Source organism: Sinocyclocheilus rhinocerous, unplaced genomic scaffold (genome assembly GCF_001515625.1).
Source record: "Sinocyclocheilus rhinocerous isolate Xijiao unplaced genomic scaffold, SAMN03320098_v1.1 scaffold273, whole genome shotgun sequence".
Taxonomy (NCBI): domain Eukaryota; kingdom Metazoa; phylum Chordata; class Actinopteri; order Cypriniformes; family Cyprinidae; genus Sinocyclocheilus; species Sinocyclocheilus rhinocerous.
Window position 1 is genome coordinate 1100036 of NW_015656360.1, and position 11837 is coordinate 1111872.

Here is an 11837-nt window from a genome sequence, read left to right on the forward strand (position 1 = left end):
ATCGAAATGAAACCAGATTTTAAAATCATTGTTTACTTCATTACTTTTCTCACTCCAGGAAAAAGAGTGCGTACGCATGGTCTAGAATGGCCGTACGGTCCGTACATATTCACGCCAAGTTTATTTTTTATAAATCCCGATATGTGCTTGGAAAATTGTGTATGCAATTTATATGCCCATTTTGTGCGTACGCAACGTTTATAAATGAGACCCCTGGACATTTCATTTTGAAAGTGTTGCGAAATGTGCAAGAAGTGCACTTGACAGAAATGTCACCCCAGCCACGTTTTCCCAATCAGCCTAAGTTGCATCTGAGAAATATTTACCCTGACGCCAACACAACAACTGGTAGACACAGATTTACAGCAAAAAACAACAACTAATAAAAATTTCAAAAAACACTGTGATAAGCAGCAGAATTTAGCAAAATATTTCACAAAAAAAAACATGTTCACTTCTACAAAAGGAAAACATTTCAGTGATGAAAAAGTGATGAATTTAGAATCGAGTAAATCATTTATGCATCCTCACAAAACGTTTTAACTAATGCATCAGACTTCCAAGAGCTACCTGAACAGTAGTTACTTGAAAAGCCAGAACAATTGCAACACAACTGAGGTATTGTCAAGCTACTGAATGTTTTCATAGCACCACTACTTGAACTTAGCTACTCCCCAACACTGTCAATGACGAGCTCTGCGCCCTCTCTTCACTGTTAGCATATGGCTAGCTCTAACAATTTAAAACATATGCTAAAGAAGGGAACAACAGAAAAATGCTAATGAACCAGCACTTGGACATCAAAACACATTTTACCTCTAGATACGAAGAAGTTATCAAAGCAAAGAACAAGGCAGCGAGAATGAGAGAACCAACAAATCACAACTCTGACAGTAATTTGCAGAGAGGCTAATTTTATGTGGCGTAACCAGCCAGGGGAGACGTTTGCTTTTAACAGGCAACTGTTGAGGGCTCAGAATCTGCACCTAAAGGAAAAAATGTTCTGAAAGCACCTGACAATTCATCTTACCGTGACAAGAACACACAAACATCAGGAGAGAAGAGAAGAGAAGAGAAGAGAAGAGAAGAGAAGAGAAGGTCCATAATTCTGAAGACACTAATAGACAAGAGAGTGTAAGGATTAAGTATGGGATAAACGACAGAGTTTGAGGTGAACATGTTACGAGGGATTTGAAGGGTCAGGTCAGAGGGAGTCCATTAGTCTAGAAAGTCTAGAGTGAAACAAATAATATGATGATTAAAAAACCCAACTGAGATGCCCAACAACGACAGACTCTGGAAGAAAATTACAGCAAGATCTCAGTAGTCCCAAATAAATGTACTCAAACATGCTGTCTGCATGTTATTTATTATCTGGATAGTCAAATAAATAAAAAAACAAACAAACATGACATTAATATTAGACATAGAGAATAAGTGAGTGTCCGTTGACAGGAGGAGTGTAACGTGAGTAAATAAGTGTGAGAGTGAATATGAATGAACAGAATCAGGAGGATCCGATTACTGAGTCTCACACTAAGGACACTGTTTATCACAGCCTGAAGCCATTTCCTGTGTCCTTGTACAATTATACACACCCTCCAACATCTCTAATACATCTAATAGACATTTTATCCCTGATAGAATAAATATCATTTACAATATAATACAGGTTCAATAATGAGGGATTTGATGGAATACTGTACGTAGGCCTATAAAGTTTCTGAACCAACATCCTATCAGCATACTCACTGTTGTGGCTTTACGATTATTATTTTTTTCGTAGAGTATTATTCCCTAGGTTTTTAAGATTAGTTTTTAAAAATATCTATAGAGACTCAGTTCTGTGTTCAGTTCTATTAAGTTGACTTAAGCTGTAAGACTTTTATGGGTTCTATGGGCAGTTGTGTAAGAAAATGGAAGCGAGGAAAAGAGAGATAGATGGAGATAGAAAGAAAGAACAGGGGAATGAGATTTAGAAGATAAAAACCGGTGAAGCAGATCATAACAAATCAGCCTCAGACCTGCATGGCCCACAAATCAATGACTTTAACACACCTGACACATGATACAAACCTATTCAACACCATAGACTTCAACTGTTTTATATGATGCTCACTGTAATTTCTACAGACTCATCATTTTAAACACTTAAGGATGTCCATGTGAGCCAACAAAGGGTTTTTTGTCAGATTTATCTCAATTTTGGCTACAATTGTGTCCCTGCTACTCGGCCCAGACAGAATCTGCTGTCATTTTTTGCATTTCTTTGTTGATTTTTGGGATGTGAGTTGTATAAAACTTGGTGCGGATTCAAAGTGGGCCTACAACCGACATCAATACATACCACGTACATATAACATAAGAACACAAACAGGTATCAAAAGAACAAGCTTTTGATATAAGAACACACATAGAAGTAATCAAAGCACTGACCTTAAAGCTCCAGTAGTTTGGCTGTTGCTATGGGAAGAGAGAGAAAAGAGAGAGAGAGCGTTACTTAGACATTTATCTCTGTGTGTGGTGACACCTCATACAGAGTCACCCTCTGCAGACATCTTTTGTGATAAAAGAATGTGAAGGAAAATATGAATAGAGACAGAAAGAGAGAGAATACATACAATTAAAAAACGTACTGAGCCGAAAACTGTTGGTAGTGTATAAGCAGCAATAAACAGACTTTTTACACCACATATGCTGAGTCATATGCAGCAATTTGCAGAGTAAAGATAGCATTAAAGCACATGGTGACACAGTGGCACATAATTCCCCTAGTCTGGTCATCATAAGGAGCTGTTCTGAATGGGCTGGCCCTCTAAATGAGTCTGCATGAAGGCTTTCTCTCATCCGTCCATCAGCTGCCCTGGCTGACTGACTAACTGACAAGATTGCAGCAAATGAGAAAAAAATTAATTAAAAAGATCCCCTCTGTGTCTATGCTTGGCCTGATGCCCAGATCTATCAATCATACTGAAATTGGTCGGCTGTCTGAAGCGCTCTCACCTATCTCTCCCATTTCATCTGTGAATTTCACTTTTACGGAGAGTCAAAGACATGCGGAAAGTCTTATATTGTTGTCTTTGTTTCTTGGTAACTTTCTTTACTTTCTCTGTAACTGTAACTCTTTTGTTGCAATTTTATTTAAAGAGGGAGGGAGGGAGAGAGAGAGAGAGAGAGAGAGAGAGAGAGAGAGAAGTAATTTAAATCACTGTCATTTCCACCATAGAATGATTTGAGATGTGATGGAAATGGAAATGACACTGTGGTGGAAATTATATTTTTAAAAATAATTCTTCTGTCATGAATGTATGTCCACTGTATTACTAGACAGACATTACATTATTAGAAGACAAGTTAAATAAACTAGTGAGTGTGAAAAGTGTGGTTAATAAAGTGGTTTATTTTCTTTATTCAGTTCATTAAGGCCACAGGGCCTAAAGTGCCCCGAGTTCCCATATATTCTTTGAATAAAACTCAAGACTGCTGCTAATTTGGTGAACCCAACCCTGATCGATCAAGACCTTTGAATATTTCATGGCCAAGTCTAGACTACATAGTTAGCTGATTAAAAGTGTGTGCGTGTACAAACATACATTTAGAGAGGAAAACATATTATAGCAAAAAACGTCAACTAAATATTTCCTTCTACACAAGGCCAAAAATGTTGCTGAACTCCCTGGAAATAGGATGTTGATGTCAATGGTGTATAATAGCTCACCGCTCATATAGCAGTACTTTAGCATTATATTTCTATTCTAAAATAATATTCTGTGTACTCAATCATCTGCATTCAACTTCGTGCCGCTCATCCTGGCAACGCCCAACTATGAAAAATACAAGCAGCACGAGTTTGCACAGTAGTGCTTTATTTATATTGAATACACACAAACACCACAAAGTTGAGTTTAAGACATCAGCATACACTCACTGCATCAGGGTCTCTCCAAAAAGAAAATACCTCATATACAAATATCATATAATATCTATATTTCAGTGTTGGTCAGAGTTCCTGTGTTGCTGACATCTGGAAAAAAAACTGGCCAACCCTTCTCAGATAATCCTGTGTTTATTCTGTTACAAAGCAGGTTTAACTGGTTTCTGCGTCTTGGCTGTTTTAATGATTGAATCTGCCCATCCAGACAGAAATGGGTCAGATATAGGGGGAAGGGCCTCACCTGCAGGGATTGATTCTGGGTTACCTGATGTCAGGTACTACTGAGCAGCAGATGGACCCATTGCTTTGTTCCCAGGAGGTGTTTACTGGTAATGAACTTCAGCCTAAAGTCAAGCCTGTTCTGGTACTGAACTTCTGCCTAAAGCTAAGCCTTGTGTGCAGTTGATGGTCAATCCAGGGGGATAAACCGTACTTTGGAACAGCTTTGAGATTTAAGTGCCTGCTCAAGGACGTAATTTTAAACGTCTCCCAGCAGCATTTTCAAACCAAAGCATTCTCATATAACGTGGGACATGATTGTCTGAAGCATGAAAGGAATGACAGTGTAGCCAGTCTATACATCCCTTATATTCAACACGCACACTCAAACTTTCACCTAAAATGTATATGTAAATTAAAGGTGCATTAAGTAATTTAAGTAATTTCATTTTCAGGATTCATTGGCCAATAAAAAAAGTGGACTTTAAACTGACACCTATCAGCATGGATACAAGGCAAAAAAACAACAACTCCACAAATGTTTTTAGAAACGTTCTCTCAAGAATTACATCCACATTACTTTATAATTTTTTTTTAATTATATCAATTAAATATTTATATTTTTACTGTCTTTCTATAGTTAATAATGTCATATTTAAAATATAAAATATATACAATTAAATGATGCGCATACATTTCTCTAAAAAGTAGTAATAAAATTTACAAAAAAGTAAATACTGTAAATAAAATTAAATAAAAAAGTAAATATTGTAAATAAAATTAAATAAAAAAGTAAATATATAAAAGTATATTTTTATATATATTTATTTATGAACCACATATGCTTTTAACGATCCCCCAAAATGAGATTCTGTCAGTTTTTGCAAACTCCTAGCAACATATCTCAGCAAATTTGTCTGAAAAGTATGGCTAAGTTAGAAACACACACACACACACACACACCTTCATGGCCATTTCAATTTGTGCTGTGGGCTCCGGCCAAACCACAAAGGAAGTGAAAAATTCACAGCAATGAAAAGTCTCCTAAATCATTTCAATGTGACAGCCCTAAATTTCTCTCTTTGACATAGCTTTTGATAAATAACTGAAATAACACAACTACCGACGCCATCATATTGGATCATAATTGAGGGGCCACTTCAGCGTCTTATGGATTTATGCACTGCAGGGCCGGTGAGCTGTGGCTTGGTGATGTTATTTTCCCATAACAAGCAGAATTCCATGGAGCAGTATGAGGCCAGCGTCCTCAGTTGCTTAGAAACAACTCTAAATGGCTGTCTAAGCAGCGGCTGCTTTTGCCAGCGGAAAATTAACAGCATGTTTAAGGGTTAATAAATGAAACGGGTGCATCTGAATGGAAACATTTAAAAAAGAGATAAATCATGTAAAACAGATTTCTTTCAGAATGCAAAGCTTCCTTCCCAAATCACCCAGGCAATTTAGGAGACTAAAACTCTGTTTACACCTGGTACTAACATTCATTTCATATAGACAACAATAAATATAGCTATAAAAGGGATTCAAATCGTTTTGTGATTCAATCACTCAAACCACATTTGGAAGCAGCTGAAAATGCTAATCCATCAATCTCATCCTGCCAATCATCCATTGGCCTAAAGTAAGTTTATTTTGACGGTTAAATAAAATAAGGGCGAAATCTTTGCAGAATTTGCCTGACATCAACAAGCAGCAACACAGATCACATGAAAAAAAGCACATACAAAGTACAGTTAATACAGTTACAGAAAATTCTGCTCAAAGCATTATGCTTGTGGTGAGATTAAAAAAGTAAATCTTATAATATTGTGCCATTTTATCAACAAGCACTGATGCTTAAAAAATGACTTATATACACTAAAAAAATTGGTGTTGAAACCATTTTCACTCAAAAAACCTGAAATAGTATTTTATTGTAGAATGTACTCCAATACTCTTTGTTCTATTTAAAACTTCAAAAAATCCGTTTTACAGTGTAGTCACAGAATTAGAGTCTTGAATACACATGGTCACGGGAAACACATTTAAAACATGTTGCTATCAGGTGTAAATGGCCTGACCAGTTGTGATAGGCACTGAACTCCATTGGCACATGGAAGTTAACCTATCAGAGGTTATTTACAAAACCTAACCTCAACCCTACAAAAGGTACTCTTAAAGGTACAGCAATAAACCCAGCTAAACTGCTTGCTGTTAAATGCTAAGAGAGTTAAAACTGGCATTGAAATATAAATTACGACTATAATCCTGCAATAATCCTTAACTATCTTTAATCAGGAGTACATAATGAAATACTTTAAAGTGGTCATATGATGCTTTTTTAAAGATCATTATTTTGTGTATTTGGTGTAACAGAATATGTTGACATGCGTTAATGTTCAAAAAACACATTATTTTTCAAATACTGTACATTATTGTAGGTCCTCTATGCCCCGCCTCTCTCAAACGCTTCGTATCGCATCATATGACCCCTTTAAAACTGTAATAGAGCATGTCCCCTTTAAATCCACCTCCTGCATGCATCAGAAACGTAGTGGCATTTGTTTGCAAGTCAAATGCCGCCATGTGCACCTATACATGAGCAATGAGCATTACAACCAATCCACCTTTATTAAAGCAAAAGCACATTCTCATGCGCACTAAACACAACAATCAAGCCTGAATACTATTGCATCTGATCCTGTGACCAGCATTAGTCTCCACCTGAGAAACATGTGTCAGCCCAGCAAGACGACATCCAGAGCCTACCGTAGCTATACACCACCTGACCTGCATGCAAAACAGCTCTTCCTTCCCTCACATGCACACACGCATACAAATACATACAGTCACACATGTTCCCTCTCACTGACGTGCAGATACACTCACACTAGTCACACACACCTGCAAAAATCAAACCCAAGTAGTGTCCATCTGCACGTAGTCACCACGTCAACCAGTCTCGCAATAACCAAACAAATGAAGCCGTCAGCGCAAATCTCACCTGCACCTGCAAGCGTGTGCGCTAGTGAGTGTGCGTCCTCCCTACACACACACACACACACACACACACACACACTAGCTAGATGCCTTCAGTCTTAGCAGCTGGCTGTCAGGTGAGCAGAATACTCATTCTCTTATTCCTGCCCTCTCTTTCTCTCTCCGGCACATGTGACGGCAGGTTCTTTATTTCATTCATTACCGCATCGGCTGGCTACTGGCTGCTGCTTTAACTCTTCCGTGCTGGAGTCTCTGGTAGAGGATAATTAACTCTCCTCCCGCCAGTTTACACACCGTTGCACTCATCTGTCCCCTCTCTCCCTCTCTTCTTGTCCTCCTCTTCGCCTCCCCCTTTCCATTATTCCACCACGGCTGCAGATAGGCAAATAAATAAGGAGGAATTCCTGTGAAGCGTCTTCCTTCAGAGGTGAAGATATTCTGAAACCCTTCCCCTTTTTCTCCGCTGTTTTTTTTTTTTTGCCTTCTCTGTCACTCTCTCTCTTTATTCCTTGTTCTCTCGCCCTCTCTTTCTCTCCAGCCTGACCTTTGCAATATGATATCACCAGTTTCCATATAATGGCGGTGTTGCCTTGGCAACCATAGACTCCACCTGTCTCTCACCCAACCACCCCCTCTCTCTCTCTCTCTCTCATTTGATCCTGTCATCTCTCACACGCTCGCTGGGCATTAATGTCACACTCAGGTATATACTGTGATGAGAATCACATACATGAGGATGAAAGAGCTGTAAAATAGATGATGAAAAGACAAAGAGAGACTGTCGAAACAGCCCTGCTGAAAAGACTAGCTTAGACCAGCATGAGTTTCCATGTTTATGCTGGTTCAGTGCTAGTCTAGGTATTCGACTATCATAGTCATGTTGTTCGCCAACAAAAAATGCTCATTGACCAATCTACTTAAAAGAGTAGTTCATACAAAAAAGAAAATTTGCATCATTTATTCATGTTGTTTTAAATCTGTATGACTTTCATACTTGCACAAAATGATTGTACTGGCCATTCTAGTCAATAAGAGTAATGTAGCTTTCAAGCTTCAAATAACGATTTAAACTTTAGTCATAAGAACTACTTTTATGGTGCAATGCATCTCTTTTAATGTCGTCCATTGTTACTGCATGGATGAGAGCAACAGAGACTAGTGATCGACCAATATATAACCTAGACCAATTAATTAGAATTTTTTGATTATCGCCATCAGCCTCTACGTTTTTCTGTCCACAAGTGACCAAAGTAGGACTTTTATTTTGGCATCACTGAAAATCCAGAACCTGAGCTCAGATGCACAGGAGCTCCCATTTTCCATCTTCATTAGGTTACAGTGTTTTTTTTAAGCAAATTATTCAGCAAATACAAATTTGTGTCTTTTAAACGAGTCATTGAATATCTAACAAATATTTAATTTTACAAACTGTGTTGGTTGCAGTGTTTATTTCCTATAATGTTTTTAACAATTTCATTAGTTTGAATCAGTTTATTTTACAGGTTTGTCCATCAAGTTCAAAAGTCTCTTTTTCAACACTCATCCCTCTAAAAACATAAGCGCAGGAGGATTTTGAAAGGCTTGAGCGTAAACTTGTCTGTTATACCTGGTGTCTCGCTCTCTCTTTTCATGCACACAGCTGATTGGCTGATACTGGTTTGATGCAGTGACATCATCCATATTTGAATGCAACATTACGTCACCCTCTTCCATAAGAACCAGTTGTAGTGATGGGAAGTTCGGATCATTTTACCGACTCGGATCTTTGAGTCTCGTTCAGCAAAATGAACGAATCTTTTTTCGAGTCATTTCGTTCATTTTAACAAAATATAATTAAAATGTTACGTGTTACTTCCCTAATATGTCTACTACTTACGCAAACGTTGATCACACTACAAACAATACAAAACTGCTATAAGAAACAGAAAAGATTAATTAATTGTTGACCTGAGTCTTCAGTCTATCGATTAGCTCACCACCTCTTATCTGACAAGTCTTGGGGTTTGGGCTTATGGGGCTGTCACGTGATGAACGAACGACTCAAACCGCCGTTTGCATATGTGGACGGTAAAAGGATTTCTGCCAAAGATCAGTTAGGCTGAATGATGCCATCAAAGTTTCAGTGCAGCGGATGACCTTCTTGATACCCACGGGTAAGCACGAACTGCTCCGGGGTTTTTTGTTTTCTTCAGATAGGATGGACAGACTGTGTAGTATTCAGCTAATTGGAGTCTGGAGCTAGAAAATGTAGAGATACCGTTACTTTTTAAAAGCTTATTTCACGTGCTGGATCTTCAACTCCATTCTTAAATTTTATTTTGAGATTTAATCGTTTAGGAAAATTTTCATGAATACGGAATATTTACTTTTGAAATTGAAACCATCCTTTGCTGTCGATGAGACTGAGGGGACTGCTTTTGAAGAAGGTCCTAAATCATTATGGCTGAAAGAACGAAAGTGAGAGAGAACTGTCATTAAGGGGAAAAGAAAACAAAACAGACTTTTGCTCATGCCCTTATACTTATTATAATTTCTTTGTTGCAGAGTCAAGCGAATTATCGCTTTTTTGTCTTATTGTAGTGAAGTTTCTTCTGTTCTAATTGATATCGTGTTCTATACCTAGTTCTTCAGGTATTATATTTTCATTTTTATGTCTTTGTCTTTGTTTTCTTTAAATGCCAGGGGTTTGAAAAACAATGTTAAAAGGAAGGCTTTATTTTTGTTTTCTAAGAGGCACAAAGTAGATTTCTGTTTTTTCCAGGAAAGTCACTCTACAGCTAAAGACACCAAATTATGGAGGTCACAGTGGGGCAATGAAATATGGTTGTCACACGGGTCAGAATATTCTGCTGGAGTACGGATTATGAAGTATAATTTTAACGGTCGTATTCTGGAAACCAGTATTGATCCTTCAGGTCACTTCCTGCTAATAGTAGTTGTTGTTAACCAATTTATAGTAATTATTGTCAACATCTATGGATGTTTGTATTGTTTAATAAAAAAAATAAATAAATAAATAAAAAAAAAAAAACAGTTGTTCCATTCACAGAATGGCTGCTGTTTCGCTGTATTCTAGCATGCAACTGCCTGTTTTCTACGGTGATTACAAAATGTTTCAATGATATTTTGACAGCTTCTCTACAAGCTGTGTGAAAGCTGGGGAGATATTATGTCTATGCCACCAGTGACTGAAGAGTTTGTATGTACTGCAGGCACTATAGCCTTGTTCAGACTGTCAGCCTAAATCCGATTTTTTTGTGCATATCCGATTGGAATCCGATCTTGATGACTGACTGTCCACACTGTGTATCTCGCAACTATTCAAATCCGGTTTGTGTGTCCCGTGGCGCTCTTTCGTTTTACTGAATATCTGCATTGGTTTCTATGGCAATGCCGTTGCGTTGTTATGCCTGCGCTAAAAACAACAACAGCAATACAGTTTGCAATACAGATGTTGTCTTACAACATGACAACTTTTTGCCGGTGTTGTGCCCATTTTCGACTCCCTGCCAAATTATTACCCCCCTCGTTGAAATCGCTACCTGATTGCCTAATCCTAACCCCACCCCTAATCCTAACCCGTCCCCCACACCTAACTCTAAACCTACCAATACTAGGGGGTAATAATCTGGCAGGGGTCAGAATTTGGCACTACACCGTCCCGGCTGGATTATATTTTGTTTTATGAGGCAGCGGCAGAAACACAGGAAGCTGGAATGTGCGACTTCATTCCGTGCTGCCGTCTCCGCTGGTTTCAAAACTCAGAGTTGTGTATACTAGCAGTATATTGTCTTTTTTCCGCTTGACTTGCTCTTCGCAACAGCATAAGCATGTTTCTGCAAAGACGTTCAGCATGTTCACTACAAAAACGTCTGACGTGTTTACGTTTTACGTGGCGTGAGAATGTGAAAAAGCTACGCTAAATCCGATCTGAGTGGTCATATGTGTCAATGCCTCCTTCAGAAGACCTCTCAGATAGGTACAATTTCAAAGTCCCATGTTGTGCATCTTTTGTGTGTAAGAGTGTTTCGATGCATGCATAATGTAATTTACACAAGCAGCGTATGTTCCTGAATCAATGTCCTTTTGTAGTTACTGGAGTAACACTCCTATTAACCAGTCAGAAGCTTAAGGATGTTGCAAGGATGTTGAACCAAGAACCAGTCCTATGTGTGTGCAGTTTTCAAAGTACATACACAATATTAACACTGATGATAATAAGAAATGTTTCTTGAGCAGCAAATCAGCATATTAGAATGATTTCTGAAAGATCATGTGTCACTGAAGACTGGAGTAATGACTGCTGAACATTCAGCTTTAACATAACAGGAATAAATTACATTTTAAAATATATTAAAAAAGAAAAGTTAATTTAAATTGTAATAATTTTTTAAATATTACAATTTTTACTGTACTTTTAATCAAATAAATACAGAGTTGGTTAGCATAAGAGACTTCTTTCAATAACATTAAAAAACGGTCAACATCACAACATCATCTCTAATACAACATCAACTTATTAAACAACAGACTGAAAATATGTTAAAAATAGCTAAAATAAATAAACATGTAGTGTATTTACAGAAGTCCATGAATATAAATTACTGTATTTTCAAAAAATAAATAAATAAATAAATTAGAATAACAATAGTGTTATAAACATACATAAAAAAAAACAAATATATAT

At 37.5% G+C, this 11837-nt stretch overlaps 1 protein-coding gene across 1 annotated transcript in view; it reads right to left on the minus strand.

Moving 5' to 3' along the window:
• LOC107720081 (SRC kinase signaling inhibitor 1-like) overlaps positions 1 to 11837 on the minus strand; it is a 136643-nt gene that overhangs the window by 46771 nt on the left and 78035 nt on the right. The window contains exons 4-5 of the mRNA XM_016527687.1: positions 7155 to 7160; positions 2437 to 2463 (exon numbers count right to left, since the gene is read on the minus strand). Of these exons, the coding sequence (XP_016383173.1) occupies positions 2437 to 2463; positions 7155 to 7160 (33 nt within the window). The remainder of the gene's footprint in view (positions 1 to 2436; positions 2464 to 7154; positions 7161 to 11837) is intronic.